We start from the raw sequence: 22,323 nt of genomic DNA, 5'->3' as shown, positions 1-22,323 counted from the left end.
AAAGTTTTTTTTTTTTTTTTTTTCATTTCTCGAAGTTTCAAACTGACCTCCCCAAGATTTTTACATTTTTATGTAAAAATCTTGGGGAGGTCAGTTTTTGACTGATCTCCATATTTCCCGTATGTTATATATAACAGCCGGGGAAAGTAAAAGCGTATTTAAATTATTTAACTTTATTTTTAAAATTACAATTTTCGTTGACTTTTTTCCTTTTAAAAATAATTTACACGGACAGTGTCTAATTTTTTTTAGTAAATTTATCAGTAAAGAAAGATCCGAACCAAGATTCATATTATACGTGTACGAACCTTGATCGAAATGACCCAAACACCAAATAAGATAGTTGTGTTTCAGATCATCAGATGGTGAAAATGCTAATACACTCAGGACAATATTTATGCGCAGGCGTCAGTCCTGCGCGTAAATATTTATAAGTCGCCAGTATGAGGCCTGCACATATAGGACCCCAGTAAAGTTAATTTCCGTTAAAAAAATTACTACATAAAAATTACGATAATAAATATCAGAGGCCCTCTGTGGGCGCTAAGAGGGCTTCTTTTCCATGTCCACTGTGGATTCCGTCACCTACAATGGGGCGGCTGTAAAGAAATTCCTGGGAATTTTCGATTTGTTCGGGTCCCCAAAGTGGTAGACTGACGCACCCTTTAAAAATACCAGGGTAGCCGAAGGGATGTCCTAGGCGGTTAAGACATCAGCAGTGCTTAGGTTCAAGTGTAAATACTGTTCTGAATACAGTACAGATTTAATGGGATAGGGCAGTGATTCTCAACCACTGCCCTATCAAGATTTTTGTAGTGTGCCGCCACTGCAAATAACCATACATAAGCAACATCAGACAAGTAGTTCAATTAGTTCTACCTTCCTAGGATGCGTTTGGAAATTGTAACCAGTGTTAATGGTAACTGCCAGTAGTTACCAAGTCATTTAGAAAACGTGACCTAAGTAACCAACTGCGTTTAAAACTCACTGTTATGACGGCACCGGTTGTCCTGCGGTACTTATCAAAGTAACTATGTGTGCCGCCAAATTTTTAAATCATTAAAAGTGTATTGTGACGAAAAGAAGGTTGAGAATCACAGGGATAGGGTAACACAACACAAGCAATCTACTAAGGGAGGTCTTTCTATGGTAGACTGACCCCTATTTAGATGTTACACATGTGAAAAATTCCTGGTAAACATCATGTGGCCAGCCAGTTTGAGTCCACTAAGTTACCAGTGTTTGGTGGCATTATCCATTATATCACTGGTGGGCATGCATAACTATGAAAAACTTATTTTAACATAGCTTATTTTAAATTAATAATGTCTTTATTCCTTAAACTTTTTTTTTTTAAATAATGTATATTGATCACAAGATTTCAAGATATTGAATCCATCATATCCATTACATAAGAATAATCAAAACTTTTTATAAATTTATTTCCAGTTATACATATTTTAACATCATTTTAATATTCCTTGTGTGTATTTTTCTTGCATTTCTGGATTATTACTATTATTGTTATTAAAATACATTATTTGAGTTTTCATATAAAACACAATAAAAATTAAATAAACTGTTATGTTGTTATCAGATATTAATTCTGTAATTTTAGACATTCCATTAAAAATTAAAGAACATAAATTTCATAAATATGTTGAAAACAAAACATTTTTCATATATGCAGATATAGAATGTTATAGGATAGTTTTCACATAATTTTATAATTACAAAGTTTTCTTAAGGAGACATTTATCACTTGTGTGCAAAAATATTATGACAAAAATAAAATTAGGCATAAGAAATTAAGAAATGTTTTAATTTAGATTTTTTAAATATGCTTAATCAAAATACAGTATATCAATATTAATATTATGCAAGAAATAAAGAGAGTTTATTCTTGAATAAACTGTCTGTTGATTTCTGTACTTTTTCCAGTTTATGTATGTAAACACAACAGCCCAGATAACTTTCTCTGAAGTTTAGATTACTTTTCATTATTACTGTTTATAATTTACTATAGAGACTGAAATGTATATTTGGAAAACTGCTTTACAGATTACTGTGCACTTTTTTAATAAACTGACTTTAATAAGATAAAGATTCTGTGAGATAAAATCATCAAAATTTTTTATTAGTTTAAAATCACAAAATACACACAGCATTTAAAAACAACATATGAAATATTTCCAAAATTTTAGATCAAAGTTTTATTACAGTGATCATGACATATGTAATGATTTAATATATTATTTTAATTTTTTAAAATATAATTTAATGTTGCCTTAATATAAAAATACTTTCATTTGTTTATTTGGCAGTGTTTGAAATGGTCAACATTTTTGTTGCGTAAGTGAAGAGTGTAGTAATGAAATTTTAACAAATGTATATATTTTAAATAGTAAAATATTATATGATATTTTTACCAAGATATAAAATAATACAAAATCAAAAATATAAATTTCATGACAACTGATAAAAGAAATCACATTATGATGATTTCTTTTCTTTCAATCTAGTTGTATTAGGATAGGGATGATTCCATTGTACATATTGAAAATAGACAGCAAAACCAATAAAATGGATGCAGCTGTAGACAGCATTGAGAAGAGAATGTATATGTGGATAATGAGCAGGTGGCTTGACAATAAAAGCCGAAATGTTCAACAAAAGACCTCCAAGAATTGATAAAATAAACTGAAAATATAATATCAATATTGATATTACAATTAAGTTATTTTAACATCAGAAAAAATATTAATTTAAATATTTTTTAAAATATCATAAACATAAAATTCTATTTTAAATAAACTCATTCTGATATAGAAATTACTGACAACTTAATATATCTCTCTGATTTCTTTATTCAAACTTACAATAGTAAAATAAAATTCTTACTTTTAAAAGATTGTTTTTAATAAATTTGATTGCTGTTTTGAAATTGACTCTCATCTTAAGATCTTACCATCATTCAAGATCCTGTTTCTATTGACTTCCAGTCAAACAAAATTTTTTCAAAACCATTCCAATTATTTTGAATTTGGCCAGTGCTTCAGAATTTTAGTGGTTTTATAAAGTGATCAGACATCCCGGATTAACTGGGACAATCCCAGTTTTGAATAAATGTCCTGTATTAACCCATTTTTATTTATAAGTAAATAGTTCATATTAAAAAATTAAAAGATTTAATTTATAAAAAATTACTTTGAAGAATTCTCCTTTAACATATACTATATATAGAATATTCCATCCTATTAAATTACCACAATGTTTCTTATGTAGAGATGCAGCTAAGCATAGTGCTGTTACCTAAATCCTACACTAATAAAGTGACCAGATGTCTTGAATTAGATAGGACACTTTTTTATATGGTGTTCAGATTTTTGAAAAGTTATAACATAAACGTTTTTAATATTAAATTTATATAAATAATAGTCCAATTGACAATTTATTGTCCTGTCTATCACTGCTGTCTGTTGGTCAACAGTGAATTGTACAGTGTGTAATCATGCAAATGATGATTTTTGCAAATTATCTGAATAAAAAAATAAATCTCTTAATTATTTTAATTTTGATAAGAATAGAAAAATTTTAGCAACTGCTTAATTTCTGGTAAGTCAGAAATAGTACATCATAATCAAGCATGTGACTCAGATGATGTCACATCAAAGCACCTGGCCTAATATCTGGCTTTTTATGTTTTGTAATCTGGTCGCTTTAGGTTTTACTAGTCAAGACTGACCAATTAACTAACAGGAAACAGAATCAAAGGATTTAAAATGATTAAATCTGAAGAAGATTGTCAATCTTGAAAACATTAAACACTAAAAGTTATGAAAAAATTAATTTTTGTCAAGATATATTTATTTTAACAGGACTTATTATTGTATTTTGATACGACAAAACAAAAGTAAATACAGTTTGCCAACAATAATTTTCTTTCAATCAATATGAATTAGTTTCATAACATGAAATAGCTTTCTTTTTCATATTTATTTAATCATTTCAAAAGCATAATACACTAAATTTATTGTGTAATTTAAGGCAATAATTATATAGTATATAAATTTCTATTCAAAATCTATGAATTGTTTGGTAGAATTCAATACAATAAATTATAATAATTTATAAAATACCATTAACAAATACTCACCAGTAAATTTTTTAATGAACGTTTTTTAAAAGTAATATCTAATCCCATCCCTTTAAAGGTTCCAATGAAAAACAACACAGATAAAGCGAAATATGGTATGGTAAGTCGATCCTTTGAGATCAATGGAAACATACTAAAATAATTTAAAAGTTTAAATAAATAAAATGAAAAATTAATAAGTTTATTAATAAATTTTTACTACAAACCTAAATGTTGAGATATTCAAAAACCATAAAATTTCAACAGGATAATCATCAATTAGTAACAAAGCAGGTCTAAAATATTTATAAAAAAATAATAATTAGATTTAAGTTATGCATTAATCAATCAAACAAGTAAAAAAAATTGTAAAAATGTTTAAATTTTACAATTTAATAATTTCTTTATGAGTCTAATGAGCTAACTAATATCATTGATTTTACTTATCATTAAAATTAAAAGCTAAATACAGTGGGTGATCGGTTAACGAACAGATCGGACAACAAACAAATCAGATAACGAACACTTTCGCAAACAATTTTTATGTTCGGACAACGAACACATGATCGGATAACGAACATCCCACAGAACAAACAAGAAGAAGCGACGTAAAATAACGAATACCAATTGGACTTTCCTTGTCTTCGGGCAACAATTCAAAACTTTTCGGAGTGTGGGAGACGTCAACATCGATGCTCAAGCCGGTATATACCGATCGGATAGTATTCCTCCGAACTTTAAAACTCTCCCTTATAATTCCAGCCTATTATTTTTATGACAAAAGAATTCTTTTATGTATTCGCGAGACCGTCAGGTAGGCACTCGTTAAGTTTTGCATCTGTTTTTTTTTGTAAGGTGAGAGTATAATAGCAAAGGTAAAGAGTGGGCAGAAGATACCTAATGCTGCTGGGCAGTATGGCGTGAACAGGTCTATAGTAGGCCGCAGTTCATTTTTTTAAGAAAAATACCGTATAATCAAGAAGACTCAAGCAGCTAAAGGAGTAACAAAAATCACATATGAGAAATAAAGAACATCGAAGTGTTCGTAATGGAACCTGAAACGGATCTGACGACAGAAGAACGCCAAGAACTCTTGAATAACACTAAGAAACTCAGCGAGATATGTTTTCTTCTGAAAATGCGGACTTATGCCGATATCTGCTATTAAAGATCTTGTAAAGAAGTGGGATGATGTCAGAACAACGGTCTTAAAATGGCATCCAAACCAGGTTGAGGCTTGGGGATTTCTACAATTGCAATGCTATTAATTACTTACAAAAAATCCCAAAGAAGAGAGAAAAGCAATCGACATTAGACAGATTCTTTAACCCTTTCAAACTGAAAAAACATGACTTATTAGTCATGTTTCTTCAGTTTAATGCAAGACTGTGTATGTATGTATTTTTATTATTACATATAAATAAACATAGTAAGAAAGTATAGCCTATATTTTTTTATTTTGGGGAGTCTCCAGAACGAATTAATTAAATTCCCATTAAAATCTATGGTAAATCGATAATCGGTTAACGAACAATTCGGATAGCGAACAAAGTCTTGGAACGGATTATGTTCGTTAACCGATCACCCACTGTATTGATTTTCTTAAAATCTATATTTTCAACTGATCATGGCTATATTAAACAAATTAGATAATATCAAAATTTGCACTTGTTGGACTGCAATTTGGAAAAACTGTAGACCTATCAAGTCATTAGGTCTATCCTTTATCTCGAGAATAGAATTAGATAAATGAAAGTCAAGACCAGATGTTAAAAGCTTAAGGGCAGGAGGCCCAAATTAACTATATACAAACTTATGGTTTGCATTGGAAGTGACATTACTGTATTTCAATTCGAAAATTTTCCTCTGAATGGAGTTACAGATGACTGGCATGACACTAATGCTAACAGGAAAACGGGCAAGACACTAAAAAATTTAGAACACTGACAAAAAATTACAGCCCGGCATTGTGATAATGCCACAATAAATATTTACTCATTATTATATTAAATTCAAACAAAATTAAATATGATTAACTGACTAATTAATAATCAGTATTAGAAAAAATGCATATTTATAAAAACTCAAATAGCAGCCTTTTTTTCTAACTGCAGAATTTATGAAGACACAATAATAAAAACCAATAATACTTTTCCATCATAGTTTAATTACTGAATGAATGTTTTCAGCTCCATTTACAAGTCTGCTTCAGATTTATACAAGAACTTTCTATTATTCTAAAATTAAAATGATACTTTGTTCTATGATTTTTTTTAAGAGTTTAAAATATAGATCACTCATGCTTTGAACGCTGACAAAATCACAAAGCTTGAGAAATTATAACACACATAAAATAAATATAAATTATAATATGACTATCACCTAATTATGCTCTCTTCTGTGGGTTGTCATAAAACAATTGCCATGCCATAGATACATTTCACATTCTACTTCCCTAGTTGCTTTATAAATTTCTAGTGTTTCTATCAATCCTATGTGGCGTTCAGCATAAAATTGAATCACAAATCACACTTCAGGAAAAACAACAAAATGTCAAGCTTCTGTACAATGGGAGTCCCAAGCACCACACATCTAGCAATTTAATGACATCAAATGGCAAGTTTGGGAAAAAAATTGGGAAGTGATATTGATAACTGCAGGCAAATTTGTGCAACACTGCCCAGCATTTCCAGATTGGGATTTTTTATTGACTGACAAAAATTTTGGGATGACTTTTTTCACTTCAATCTTTTTTCAATAGACTAAAAGAACAATTCTGGCATGACAGAACATGTGAAATACTGTTTAAACATTGTGATCAAATATCTTATTCAGAATTATTCATTAAAAAGTTATTCAAAAATGAATCCTATTGCTAGCAAGGGGAGGGCCAGATGTTTGGTCTCTGATTTGAACAAAACTTGGTGAGAAGGTAGCATTAAACACAAACAGCTCGTCATCCAAATAACAGGACCCACTTTTCAAGCATTTCCAAAAATTGGGCCTCTGAAAATTTAGTGTTTAGCTTATAAGTCTTTGGAAGTTTCAAGTTTTGAAGACAAGTGTTATGAAAATAGGGTAGCAAGTCTCAGTGTTTTAATTTTTTAATTGTTAATATTATGAACAATTTCCTCATGCACTCATGTTTGTTACACTTCAAATGTCACAATACCACCATATCTAAAAATAAATATGAAAAAAATTTTATTTAATAACTTAAGAGTTAATCCACAGAGGCTCATTTTCAGTAAACAGGAAATGACATTTTATAAGCTATAATGTGAGAAATAATAATAGTAATAATAATGCTAATAAATAATAATAATGTGGGAAAATAATAAAATAATAATGTTACACTAAGGCCCTGTACACACTAGGCGTTTTTCAACGCGCGTTAGCTCGGCGTTCGACGAGCGTTAGTTCGGCGTTTAGCACTGGCTCAGTTTGGAAATGGACGAGAAAGTAATTGATTGTGTGTGCTCCTCCATCGTCGCTATAAGGCAGCACATATATCTCAAAGCGCCCGTAAAGTGCCCGCAAAACGCGCGTTTTAACAAAAATCTATAAACGCACGCTTGGCGTTTGAGTGTGTACGGCTACATAGAACTCTTGGTTCTTTAAAACGCGCGTTTAACGCACGTTGAAAAACGCCTAGTGTGTACAGGGCCTAAAAACACTAAACTAAAATTTCAAACCTTCATCAGCTAACTGTAGTGCATAGCATCTTATTCACTTGGCCATCACTACTCTTGAATACGAAACTTCCAAGCACTAAATTTTCAGAGGCCCATTTATTGGAAATGCTTGAAAAGTGGGTCCTATTATTTTGACAAGATGCTGTTTGTGTTTAAGACTATCTGCTCACCAAGTTTTGTTCAAATTGGAGACCTGAATGTCTGGCCTTCCTCCTCTTGTAAATGTCAGTTTAACATGTTACTTTTGCTTTCCACACACCAAACTGATAAGGCTACCACACCTGCATTAATTAGTAAGTAAAACAGGTGGCAATAAATAACTTGTATCAGCAAAAATAAAATTAAAACTGGCAAAATGGCAGCAATATTTTAAAATTTTCCAGAGCGATCCCTGCTTCATGTTATTCCAAAATATTATATCTTAATTGTTGGAGGTCATGTTCTATAATTTGAATGCAGCTTTCCATTGAAAGTATTCTTTGTGTGTTTCTTTTACTCCCACTAACATTCTTTTGATATTAGGTAAGCACCTGCCTGGTGTCTCAATGTGGCATACATAGGGCTTTTTTTAATTTCTTTTTTTAAGAAATTTGGAGAGGAAATGTAATCCTGACATATTAAAGGAAGGTCTGTAATTGGAATGTGTTACAGCAGTTGTTTACTCAGAATTCATTTTGCCTTTCTCACATATCAATGATGTAGTGAAGCCAAGACCTTATTCTCTAAGTCAGGGGTTCCCAGCTTGTTCCATGGAACTCTAGGGGTTCCACCAATAAATCCATTGAGTCTAGTGATGTATGAATGTGTCAATGCAGATTTGGGATGCAAGGTGTAATTGTTGTAGTCTCAGACTGAATCCTCTTATGACATCCTATATATGTGCTAGAGTTATTTATAGCTTTATAAACAATGGGGACTGATTTATTGGTAATGGAATGAACCAAAATCTTGATATAATGTTTAACGAGATAATGAAAACAATAAAAATGGTAAAACTTAACCTAAAGCTAGAAAATCGTTAAAAAATATAACCTTAAAAATGTCCAACATATAAATTGTTAAATATGCTTTAATTCATTGATATCTGCAGGGCAAGCCTATTCAATCTAATGGCAGGAATGGCCAGTCAGATGCCCAATGATACTGTACAAACTATGATAACTAGTGATGGGACACTCTTATCAGATGAGTATCACATGTTGCCAAGGAGTTAATCCTTCACATTAATGACTAGTTTGAATTAACTAATAATATATGCTTTCCATTATTATTATTTTTTTCTTTTTGCATTTTCAATAAATTGTTTTTGGTGTTTCTATTTTATGTTTTATCTATAATCATTAAAAATTGTCATGGTTCTGACATTTTTGCTAAGGTGAAAAAGGTTCCACAATAAAATTAAGTTGGGAACTGCTGCTCTAAGTCAATGACTCTTCTATTAACATTGGATCTCTTGTAAAATGTTCATTTAGATGGTTATTCAAACCTAGAGTATAGGTATTCCTTATATAACATGGAGTTACATTCCAAAAAATGCCGTGTTATGCAAATCCATGCTATACAAAATAAAAGACTAATGCAAAACATAGGGTTAGGTTCCAAAGGTTAGCAAAACAATCAATAATTAACTAAAAATCACAATTAAAAATACTGTATTATGTGTTAATATTAATTTTAGTTAAAAGAGGGCATTTTTTTTTTTACCAAGTATTGTCATCTTCTGAGCTATTTTGCTAATCTTGATAAAAAAAAAATATCGCAATGTCTTCATTTTTTTTTATTTTTATCATAAATTTTTATGAATGACAAAATAAAAATGTTATTAATTGAAAATTTGCGTACTTATGGGTTAATTAAGAGATGCCAGTCGGAAATAGCATTTTTTCCGAATAATGCAATTTTTTATTTATCAAATTTAATACAATTGTTAAATCAAACAATAAATTACAATTTATAAAGATATAACAAAATTTCACAAATTGTAACAATAAACCACTTGAATATGCAAATTGTTTTGTAGTGTATATGGCAAATAGGCGATATCTATCATCCTAATTAACCCTTTGCCCTTGAAAGTACCGATCAATCGGTACCCTCATTATTAAGCAAAACTTCAAGGGTACCAATTCATTGTTACCCTCGTAAAAATCGATTTTTATAAAATTTATGGACAACAGATGTCAGCACTTGACAGCAGTCTTGTCTATTGTCTGTTTTACATATTTTTCTCCAGGTGGTGTTTTGTTGACTTAAAAAATCTTAATTAATGCTTTTTTTCTTAATTTATTTTTTTCTGATAATTTTTTATTTCATTTTTAGCATATTCATGCAATAATATTACTATAATAAGTTCATTCATGCTATAATAAATTTATTTAGCTATAATAAGTCAACGTGTTATAAATATTCACATTGTGACCTTCAGTTCTGACATTTTATATATTTTTTATTTTAATCTAAAATATCAGCAAATGTTACATGTATTACTACTGGTAATCATATGTTTATTACAAAAATTTATATTCTTGTTTGATATGAAGTGAAAAAAGTATATTAGTTCATTGTATTAGTTGATAGCATAATAAAGTTTTGATTTCAAACAAATGTTTGATATAATGTGTGATACTTTCACAATGAATAAACGTACATGCATAAGTGTTATATAGAGTTGTACAGAACAATATTCTATGTCTTTCTGGCTCAGTGCCAGCAAAAAACTAGGTAACTAGACAATATTAATTTTGACAAAAAGTTACAAATTATCAAGTTTAAATGTCAGTTCTGATATATATTATTTTTTTTCTTATAAATTTTTCTAATAAAATGTGTTGAAAAATATCCTATTTAAAACTAAAGATATTAATAAATGTACGTGATTTTTTTTCATATGAATATAATGATAATTTGATTTTTGGTGAATTTTTAAAATAATATCGCCTGACTGACCTATATTGCCTTCGGACAGTTTACAAAATTAATGTAAACAAGATGGCAATGGTAAAGGGTCACTAACACTTACTTAACTGTTTAAATAAACTTTACTAAATATGAAGATTAATTTATAAAACAAAACACAGTGACAGTCTTAAAGACTAAAGTCTGAAACATCAACAAAAGCACTTGGTTGATAGGAAAGCTAGAGCAAGGAAGAAAAAATTGTACTAACAGTTTTCATTAAACCTGACATAAGGCACAGAACAAATTGAAAATTTCAATATTGTAAAATCCATGGATAAATTTGAGATGATACATACGCTTACTTGAATACAAAAAATCAAACAACAGATTTTGCACTTAAAAATTGTAAAATTTTGTTCAGACAATTTCCTGAATTCTCAAATCATGTTAAAGCAAAACAGTGTTGTACAGTACAAGGGATTCCTGTATCTTAGTGTTCCATGTAGCTTTCCTAAGACAACAAAATTTTACTTTGTTGGGATTTACAACCTCCTGGTAAATGAATCCTGAATATGGATATCAGGAAGTATTATTATTCACCATATTGAGTACAGATTCCAAAAGAAAGTTCAGTTTTGCCCTAGTTCTTGTTAGGACTAATATCAATTTCTTGTAGGATGCATTGCCATATATGCAAAATATCAATTCAAAAAATGGAACAGAGTCCAACACAATAATAGACCTGAAGTAGACTTCTAAATAGAGCCAAAAACATTTGTCCAGTAATTATATTAAACCTAAGCTGGAAAAATGTTACTGGCTTTTATTACTGTGTTGAACTCTATTCCAGTTTCTTTCAGTTTATGAAGGAACAGATGCAACCGAATCTTAAATATAAAATTCTTCTAATTTATATTAAAAGTTTTTGACGGTAAATCATAATTTATAACATTCAGCAATTTACTAATCATCATAAACTATGTCAAATTTTGAACATAAATAATTTAGGAAAAACAAATTGAAGAAAAATTAATTAATTATTTTGGTTTTATCTTTTCTTATTATTGTATAGATTTGATATGAATATTCTTGTTGGTGTCGTATAGTCACAATTAAATTTTATTACAGTTAAATATATTTGTTTTATAATTGCATATACAGTCGACCCCCCTATAACGTGGTAGATACGTTCCACTTTACAAGAATTTCGTGTTGTAGGAATCCTTAAATACATGAGCCAATCACAGCCCGGCACGTATGCAGTTTATGAACTACGGCTGTTTGAAAGGTTTTCTTCCATAAAATTAATCGATTCTAGACTAATTTGACTCAACATTTCCAAAACGCATATAATTTTTTGGGAATAATCCATATAAACTATGCTATAAACAAAAAATTGTAGGATTACTTACCAAGTGTGCACCATTCAATGATGCCATTGCTTAAGCTTGTTTTCGTCGCAGAGCAGCGCACCAAACGGCGGGCGCGTATTCTGATAAGTTATTTTTCTGCGAAAAATTTTTTGAACTTTGGAGACATCATTAATAGAAATAATTTTTATGGCCGTTGAATAAGAAATGCTTTTTTCACAAGAAATGTATAAAATTACAGTACTGTATTAGACTTACAATACCTAATTTATATACTGTACAGATGATAGTAAACTCAACTTACCCGCCTAAACTCTCCGTAGTGTGTAAGTAGTTCGGCTGCTCGTCCACTATTGGTCCAGATTTGACCAATCCTGTCACGACACAAGTCGGCGATGACGTTTTACCGCATTTTACAAGTCTCTTTTAGCATCTTTATATGAATACAATCGCAATTTTTTCACTGTGATATACGAATCCACATTATGGGGGGGTCGACTGTAATATGTACCACTGCACATTTGTCTATTGATTACAGAAGTTTTTTCATTTACTAATTGTTAAAATTTACTACGGAATTAGCAAAAAAGTGCTTGATCAAAATTATCAGCCACTCTGAGCCCAAACAAAATTACTCTAATGGTGTAATAATCAGAAAGAATTATTTATTTGAGAGAGCCTCTACATAACAGTTATAACACCCTGCAACCCCCAACCCTTGAAATCCCACATTTATTCAAACAATTCAATCAACAATTTTAATTCCTTTTTTTGCATAAACAGGTTTGCTTTTGCTATTGCACGCTATGTAAATCTTGGGAAATTACACCACTCATTATTATCATATATTTTTAGAACACCGTTTTTATTCAAATTCATTTTATATTCCATCCACGTTCTATATTTAATTTCAAATATTGTTTGAAAACGTAAAATTTGATAATTGTTGTATTTGATATTCACCTGATGACAGTAACTTTATGCTACTGAAAGTACTAATGAACATTTTCATACACTAAAAGTTGATATTGGTAATGCCACAACACTTAAGTGTAGTTATTAAACATTTACTAATTACATATCAATCTCATTGAGATATGTAAAACAAATAGAAAATGACTAAAATACTTTGATTTTTCAATATTACTAATATAAAAGCTGTTGTCTGTGTGTGAATGCCTTATAATTCCTGCAATTTTGTCCAATCCAAATGAAATAGTGGTTATATTCATTTTATGTTCCAATGGAAAGTACAGGCTACTTATTTTGTGGAAATATTAGCTATAGAATAAATGTTTTATCAATTTGGGATTGGTGATCACACTTAGGAGTGACATTAGTGACCATGTGATGTTCAAGCTTGATGAGGGAATTTCCCCTAAGTTACATTTTTAAATATTTTGGTAAATGGCATATTTTAAACTTGCTTCATTAAATTTAAAATTTAAAAATGATAGACGCATCGGGTCACTTTCTTTAAAAAAATCTTTCTGTAGCGACCACATGACATTCTGTTATCCAATCAGAAGTAATGATCTAACAAGCCCGTTATTTAGAAAGTGTTATCACTCATCTAATTAATGTATGCACAATTCATCTTTGGACTAAATTATCAATGTGGAATTAAAATGACTCACTATTTTGTCAAAAAAAAAAAAAAGCAGCCTACAGGAAAGTGTAAGTGTAAAATTAATCAGGTAACTTCTAGATCTGAACTAACTTAGGAATAAGAACACCCGAGACCCCTGAAGGCTGTGAAGTGTGACTTGAGTAACATCGAGTAAGAATGGCTTTGACAAGGGCTACAGAAAAAGCATCACAGTTTGTCCTAATTCTTCAATCTCTACTTTCTTATAAAAAATATTCTGTCATGCTTGACTAGAGAATTTCTAGTATCTCATATTCCTTATATACAATAAACACTGGAAAGTCTATACTAAAATTTAATTTTATGAATTATGAATACTAAAATATTTTGTGTAATATTGAATTAATCTGCTAAAAAAATGCATATTTAAATTATCAGATAAATGAAGCATTAAATAGATGCTTTAAATACTTACAATGCAGCTAACAAGATTGATTTTTCATGAACTTGATATGAACAGAGAAAAAATATGAGAGATGAATTTACCTATTAAATTAAAAATATTAAATTATTCAATGAAGTTGCAAATAACTTTTTAAAATTTGAATAAGTATCAACATAAAAATTAAATAAAAGTTACCAGAGATAGTCGGAAAATAGGGATGGATGGATGATGTAAAAGATGAAGCATGGATGGAAGTAACACAGTTAGAGTAGTTATACCACTAAAAATATAATTTTATAAAGAATATAATATTTATTCATAAACATACCTTAAAAATTATTATTAATTATGATTATAGTTTTTGAACAATTTACCTGATTAAAGCTAATGTTGAAACTGAAAACAGTTGTTTTAGTTTGATGAAAACTGATAGACAGTACCACACATTTGCCACTTTATCCTATTAAAATTATTTTTGTAAGAGAATTATCGAAAAATCTTAAAATAAATTCAGAGACTAAAAAACAAAATATATTAAAGATTTAACCTATTTCTATTTTCTTTTGTATTCCGTAATAAACTACATACAATACTTTCTACTATTGGGTTGTTTGGAAAGTAATTTCGTATTTTTTCCGTGGGAAAACACAATATTTTTATAATAAATAAATATTTTATTGAATTATATATCGACCATTTTGGTCAAATACCTGTTGCCATTGTTTCTGGTAGTAGCATGATTCCACATTAATAAAAGTTTTGATCTTTGCTTACAAAAAACTGATCCAAGTGATTTTTGACATTTTCATTTCAAGTAAAAAAATTTCAAGTTAAAAAATTTTGTATAGACCAGAACAAATAATATCTGAGGGTGCCTGATCTGGCAAATATGGTTGGTGTGATAGCACATCCCATCTAAGCTGTAACAGTTTCTGACAAGTTACCAAACTTGTGTGAAATTTGGCATTATCATGGTAAAACACTACACCTGTTTTGTTGATCAATTCTGGCAGCCTTTTCTGTTTGATGATATTACTCAATTTGTTTACTCAATGGCAGTACACTTTCAAATCAATTGTTAAATTGTCTGATAAAAGCTCAAAAAAAATTTCCTTAAAATCCCACAAAAGCAAGCAACTCTCTCTAAGAACATGTGGAACCCATATATTGAGCTTTGAAATGAAACCAATAATCATAAACGGTTCAATTCGACAAATTTAATGTCTTAGTGATTTCACATGTTATTATTTGGCAGTTTGTTTCAGTCAGTACTTTTATTTTGTTTTCATTGTCCATCCAGAATGTGGTGCATCTTTAATATTGAAATTGCCAGAACGAAATTTTGTAAACCAGTTTTCACACTGTCACAGTTTTGTCTCTCAACACATCTTCACCATACATGTACCACAATTTTTTTTCTTGCTCGAATAGCATTTTGATTTTTTAGTAATAAAAAGCAAAATATGCTGAAAATGATGATTTCGATTTTCCATATTTAATGGGACACCGAAAAGAAAAAACAATTGTACAGAATCAAACAAAATTTTTTACAAATAAGCCTTAAAATGTCAGCTATCAAAGTATATAATGAAAATTTGGTTTAAAATGAAATTGGCTGGTAAAAATACATCTAATTCCTCTAGTAATAAAAAAACAAAATTGCTTTCTGAACAACCCACTATAATAAATTGCCAAATAAATAGAAATATTATAAATTTTATTATTAGATATTATCTAAATAATTGCAAAAATCAAAAATTATTAAATAATATAAAATTATGTTTTTTAAATTTATTTCTAATTTTATGTTCTTATTCATATTTTGAAGTATTAACTTACTTATTTTTCAGTAATTTAATATCATAATCATAAAAATCTGTCCCAGCTGTTACATATGTATACATAACAAGGAAAAGTATTGGAATTGTGTTAGATTTGATACTTGGGAGTTTTTTGCAAATCTCCATGTTTTGAGATTTTGAGACCGCTTAAACCCAAAAACAGGAAAAAAAATTCCATTTGTATGTGTGCGTATATGTTTGGGTGTCTATTTTATTTAATATTTCGGGATGGAGTAATGATTAAAAAACAAAATTTGGCATGGTAGCTTATGCATAAAGGGTATTAATGCTATTAAAATTTGGTGGTTAAAGAGAGTGGAGAGATAAAATTGGAGTCACGTATCATATCTTGAGAGGGTCGGACTTAATGAAGACTAGCATTTGCATTTTTTTTTAATAAATCTCATCCCTACCCTCAAAATTAAGCTTTTTGCCATTTTATAATAATTGATAATATAATATTTTTAAATAAAAAAATATTGTAACAGATGGTTCACTATACAATTTAATTTATTTATATTTAATACAGTAATATAAAAGTTATTTTTAAAATAAACTCTCATAAGAAAGTTATGCAACTTATTGCTAGATTTCTTCATTCATATTTTATGGTTAAATATTTTAAATTACAATTATACATAAATTCTCTTTACTAAATAGGAATGGAGAGAAAAGAAAATATAGATATAACTGATTTAATATATTTTAAACATAATTATATATTTTAAAAATTATTATTATAATCGAAGAGTAATTGTCTTGATCAAAATAAATTTTACTAAATATGTAGAATAATGAATTTAAAATGCTAATCTGTACTCTACAAAACTATACATTCTTTAGACAAACTGTAAAAATAATTTATTTAGTTACATTTTTACCAGATTTATTTATTTTATTATACTATTAGATTTAATTTTATCACACTGACAGAATTAAAATTCAGTTTTATGTCTCAAGAGTCAGAGTTTGTTAGGAGGTTTAGGCCTATGCTATATATAATGAGGTTCAAAGAAGTGATGCAAAGTTCTACCACATTTTATCAATCTGCTTTTGGCTTTTAGAATAATGACAGATACAGTCTTTCAGATAAAATTTCCTATTGTGCATTAAATATTTTCATTAGTATTTTGTAGGTGTGCAATATTGTATTATAATTTATTGTTTTTATTTACTAGCTTAGTTTGATATTTGTAGTATAAATAATATTTATATATACAGTAGAGCATCGATTATCTGACCCCCGATTAACCGTCACATCGGTTAACCAACCGTTCTAGTCAGCAAATTTCAAATGTCCGCTAGAGATGTGGCACTACAATATTTGGCTATGTCTTGGCTACTTTAATATTATTTTTGTTAAATTTTTGCATGTTTTAGCCAGCAACACTGACTCAACCATTGCAGGGAGGCCAGTATTTAAACAAGACTTAATTTTCTAATTATGAGTGGTTGTTTGTTTTGTGAGCAATAAAATAATTTTAAAATAATTTTTAACAATACAATAGCGATGATTATTATTTAAAAAAAAAATTTGTTAGGCTTAACATCGATGAAAATTCAATGCGAAGTTGGTTAATAGCGATATACTAATATACTAATTACAAGGGATATACTAATATACTATACTAATAATGTATTTTTTTCATTCTTTTCGACCGACCTGAGTCCCCAATTGAGTCAGATAATCGATGCTCTACTGTAGTATTGATTTAAACATTTTATTATTTTAATGTTAGTTTTAAAATTACTTATTTTGAAATATTACATATTTGTTTTCTTGATGATTTTGTTATCGTATAAACAAAAATATTCTAGAACAGGAATTTTCACATGTGAATATATAGAAACCAAGACTAAATTATTCTGATGAGGCTGGATTAATTACTGAACTGGAATTCTGATAATTAATTTAATGTAATAGATATTATATATCTATTAACTATTGGACTAGTTCTAACTCAATAGTTAATCCAGTCTTATTATTTTCTCAAATGTAACAACCACAAAATTTTGTGCAGCTATCAGGCCAATTCTGCATGATTCTTCCATACTGGGAGCCACTTTTTGAATTTTTTACTCACTAACAAGGGAACTGTCGGAGTGGCATCTAATAAATTTTAATAAAATTTAGTTAATAGTTACGTTAAAAGTATACAAACTCTATATTAAATTTGTAGTATTCACTAAAAGAGTTAATCAGAGTTATTAGCAATCAAATGTCGTACTATTTTATATGCGGATTTTTAAAAGTGAAAGGGTCGCGGAGGAAGACGGCGATATTACATTTAGAATAAATTCTGGAATTTTCAAAAATGGGAGAAGAATTAATAAAATTTAGTTAATAATTATGTTAAAAGTATACAAAATTTTATTAATTCTTCAACCATTTTTGAAAATTCCAAAATTTATTCTTAAATGTAATATCGCCGCCTTCCTCCGCGACCCTTTCACTACTAAAAATCTGCATATTCGTATTAAACTACTATAAAATAGTACGACATTTAATAGTTATTAATCCTGATTAATACTTTTAGTAAGTACTACAGATTTAATATAGAGATTGCATGCTTTTAACATAATTATTAACTAAATGTTATTAATTCTTCTCCCATTTTCGAAAATTCCAGAATTTATTCTAAATGTAATATCGCCGTCTTCCTCCGCGACCCTTTCACTTTTAAAAATCCGCATATAAAATAGTACGACATTTGATTGCTAATAACTCTGATTAACTCTTTTAGTGAATACTACAAATTTAATATAGAGTTTGTATACTTTTAACGTAACTATTAACTAAATTTTATTAAAATTTATTAGATGCCACTCCGACAGTTCCCTTGTAAGTATGCTATTTTGAACAATGTTTGACTGAAGTTTATCTTAGGATAATAAAATCATAAATGCAAAGGAATGTGGCTTTTGTAAGAGATCCCATTACTTTTTCATACAATTAGACCAAAGAAAAATGTTTTCTGAGAATTCTGTTCTGTGATTATAAACCAATAATGCAAATAATATTAAACAGAAAAAATTTTCATTTCACATTTTAAAACAATGTTTAATGAAATTTAAAACTTCACAAAGAAAGAAAAAAAAAAAAACTAGGAATACTGCTGAATGGTTAATTTTAATTTTTGAAACACACAATTTAAAAATTAAATATATTTATAAATGGAAATCTTAAATATTATAGTCATTAGAGTTATATTGCTTTAATATAATAAATTAGTGTTAATATTGATTTCCATGCACAATTTAAATATCATTGCATATATGATTCAGATGTTAATTGTCCATAAGTTTAGTTTAAAGAACTTATACTTACTTCATACAAACCTCTGGCAAATGGAAAAAGTCTATGAACAACTTGAATAACACTCTGAAAATCTCTTAAAAATGGAGCCCAACAAACAGCTGTAGTTAAAATTACTACTAGTGCCAACTGGATAATTTTTTTAATTCTGAAAATTTTAAATGGAAACATATAATTACTAGTGAAAACATTTAAATATTTGTTACCTTTTATTTTGAAAATTTATTCTAAGTTCTAAATTTGCATATTAAACACATTTAATTTTAATTATGCTCAATATGTATTTGGTAAAGTTATATAAACACTTCTTAAATTATGAAAGATTTCTTGACTTACAGATGTCTATTCCTTTAAAGTACAATTTTACAGAAATTTTTCTGAATAAAATATACATTTGTATATAAAATTCTCTGCTGTTTTCTCTTCCTTCCTATCTCAAAATTGTTATTCTATTTTCTATTTTTTTAGTTTTTTAAGGAAAGTTATTTCATCATTTGTTTACATTTATGAAAAAATTATAAATGAATCATTTGCAACTGTCATTCATAGAGACATATCTGTTCTTTGAACATCAAAAAAGATTTTGCAAATTCAACCAAACTACTAAATACATTATTTCATAGTACAGAATACAAATGTAAACAGTTAACTCAATTCTTGATAAAGGCCAAATGATCTGCCAGATTATATCAGTTTAGAGTACTAAAAGTTTCTCTACTTTTAATTAAATGTATGAAAAACATCAGATACAGAAGGGAGATTACTTTCCATTTAACTACCTTCTTTATACAATGTGTCCATCTAAAAGACATGATAATTAGATTGATTTGTTCATTCTTCAATGATAATAAATTAAATATAGAATGCTTCTTAATTTTACTTTTCAAATATTAATTAAATATTTTAAAAACATTTCAAAACATTCTAGTAAACATTGATATTTTATGTGATTATATTATGAAATTATATAAATAAAAGTTTAAAAGCAACTTACCCTTCAGAGAATGGCTGTTGCCTACATTTTCCAAGAAGGTAAAAGAAAAATGGAAAAGCATGATATAGTTCCATTTGTTTATAATTTAGAGCAAGAGTAAATGCAATTGCTCCAACTAAATCCATATCTTCAATCAGAAAAAATATTGCCCATAAACATAATCCTAAACTAATGCAATTATATCTGAGAAAAGTTAAAAAAAAATACTAACAAAACAAACGAAGTCTATTTGAAAATATTATTTTTTAAATTTTAACATTAAATAAATAATTTCATTGTTATTATTATTCAAATATTTCAAAAGTTCCTAAACAACGGAAGCAGATAAATGCTACTTTTATCAATTGAAAACTTTAATTATAAATTTTTTTATTTTTTCTACATTGGCATATTTTATAATATGGAATGTTACAAAATAATTTAATCAAAATGTTATAAAAAGAAATGCTCTCATAATGTAAAAATATTTTATTTTCAATTAAAATTTAACTTAAGACAATTACACAATTATACAGTTATTGCACTACATAGATAAATGTAAATTTAAATTTACTCAAATTTTTGAGATAAAAATTGCTTTGAATAAAAATAAATTTACTGATTTAAGTAACATAATTATAGCATTTACTTTCATAATTTAATAAAAGTTATCTTTCTTTTTTTTTATTCACTAACACAAGGTGTGTTATCATTTCAACACTTGGCAGTATTCCATCTTTATTTAGTTGAATTTAGTTGAAGTCAACTAAATAAAGATAAAATACCACCAAGTGTTGAAATAATAACACACCTTGTGTTAGTGAATCAAAGAAATTAAGAAAACAAGGTTTCAGAAGATAAAAAAGTTGTCATTTTATTATATAAAATTTTTGATACTTTTATGAAAGCATATCAAAAATTTTATATTTGAAAAAACACAGAACAAATAAATGATTTTTAGATTTCTTTTCAAGATGTAATAAACAGTAGAAATGATGACAATGATGATCACATTAAAATATACGAGGGTAGATCAAATATAAATGGGACTTATTTTATGATTTAAAATTATTTATTAAAAAATAAAAAAACATTATGATTTATTTTTCTACATAGCTTCCTGCTATAGAAATACATTTTCCCCAGCGAGAAGGAAGGTTTCTTATTCCAGTATTGTAGAATGAAGTTGGTTGCGTCAGGAGCCAATTGTGCACGAATTCCTCCACTCCTGCATTAACTTCAAATCGCTGCCCTCCTATAGCTTCTTTAAGCAGCCCAAACAAATGAAAATCGCAGGGCGATAGGTCCGGGCTGTAGGGAGGATGATCAAGTGCAGTCCAGTGCATTTCGTTAAGTTTTGAGACTGTTAGAGCTGCAGTATGGGGCCTGGCATTGTCATGGAGGAGAATGACATCTCGAATCGGTTGGTTTCTACTCTTGCACCGATATGCAGCCTTAGCTTTATCCAACAGCTCGCAATAGTAAGCAGCATTGATTGTGCTTCAAATAATGTCTCGAACTGTTCGAATGTTTTTGCTTGTGATGCTGGTCCGAGGACAGCAATCGTGTTTCTTATTTTCCACTTGTGTCCATCCTTCCTTGAACTTTTTATGCCAGGCCACTTCTTGAACATAGATATTAGAATTGAAAGGTCAGACATATGCATGCCAGTTTATCATAAACTGTGTGCTATCTCCACTTATATTCCAATTGGATCATGTGATCCTTTTCCATATAAGATAGCAGCATTCAGAGCCTTGGTTAGAAAAGCATTCATGCATTCCACTCCACAAGTGCTAGCACAGGAATTAAGACACATAGAAGGGATAGCCAGGGTGCATGGTTACAACCACCTTATACAAATACTAAATACAAATACGTCGTATTAACCTTGTATAGCTTTGCAGTTAACCCTTTCTCTCTGAGGGTACCGATTGGTTGGTACCTCCCATTGTTAAGCAAAATCACGAGGGTACTGATTCATCAGCACCCTAGTAAAAATCGTTTTTTGTAAAATTTATCGACAACAGATGTCAGCATTTGATAGCAACGTCTTGTCTAT

General features: G+C 28.8%; 1 protein-coding gene across 2 annotated transcripts in view; it reads right to left on the bottom strand.

The window, feature by feature from the left end:
• Positions 1-1,617: 1,617 nt before the first annotated feature.
• Positions 1,618-22,323, bottom strand: part of LOC111632074 (dolichyl pyrophosphate Man9GlcNAc2 alpha-1,3-glucosyltransferase-like) — a 66,032-nt gene continuing 45,326 nt past the window's right edge. The window contains exons 7-14 of one of the 2 annotated variants that reach the window (XM_023376426.1): positions 20,283-20,465; positions 19,301-19,436; positions 14,506-14,591; positions 14,327-14,411; positions 14,162-14,232; positions 4,363-4,431; positions 4,157-4,289; positions 1,626-2,700 (exon numbers count right to left, since the gene is read on the bottom strand). In XM_023376426.1, coding sequence (XP_023232194.1) covers positions 2,494-2,700; positions 4,157-4,289; positions 4,363-4,431; positions 14,162-14,232; positions 14,327-14,411; positions 14,506-14,591; positions 19,301-19,436; positions 20,283-20,465 — 970 coding nt within the window. In that variant the 3' untranslated portion in view covers positions 1,626-2,493. Of the gene's footprint in view, positions 2,701-4,156; positions 4,290-4,362; positions 4,432-14,161; positions 14,233-14,326; positions 14,412-14,505; positions 14,592-19,300; positions 19,437-20,282; positions 20,466-22,323 lie in introns of both variants that reach the window. The other variant, XM_023376427.1, reaches the window with a different exon arrangement.

The sequence above is a fragment of the Centruroides sculpturatus genome, unplaced genomic scaffold (assembly GCF_000671375.1).
Source record: "Centruroides sculpturatus isolate CEXI.00-Female unplaced genomic scaffold, Cexi_2.0 scaffold724, whole genome shotgun sequence".
In the NCBI taxonomy this organism is placed as follows: domain Eukaryota; kingdom Metazoa; phylum Arthropoda; class Arachnida; order Scorpiones; family Buthidae; genus Centruroides; species Centruroides sculpturatus.
Note: the sequence above shows the minus strand (reverse complement) of the source record. Positions and strands in the feature narration are given on the sequence as shown.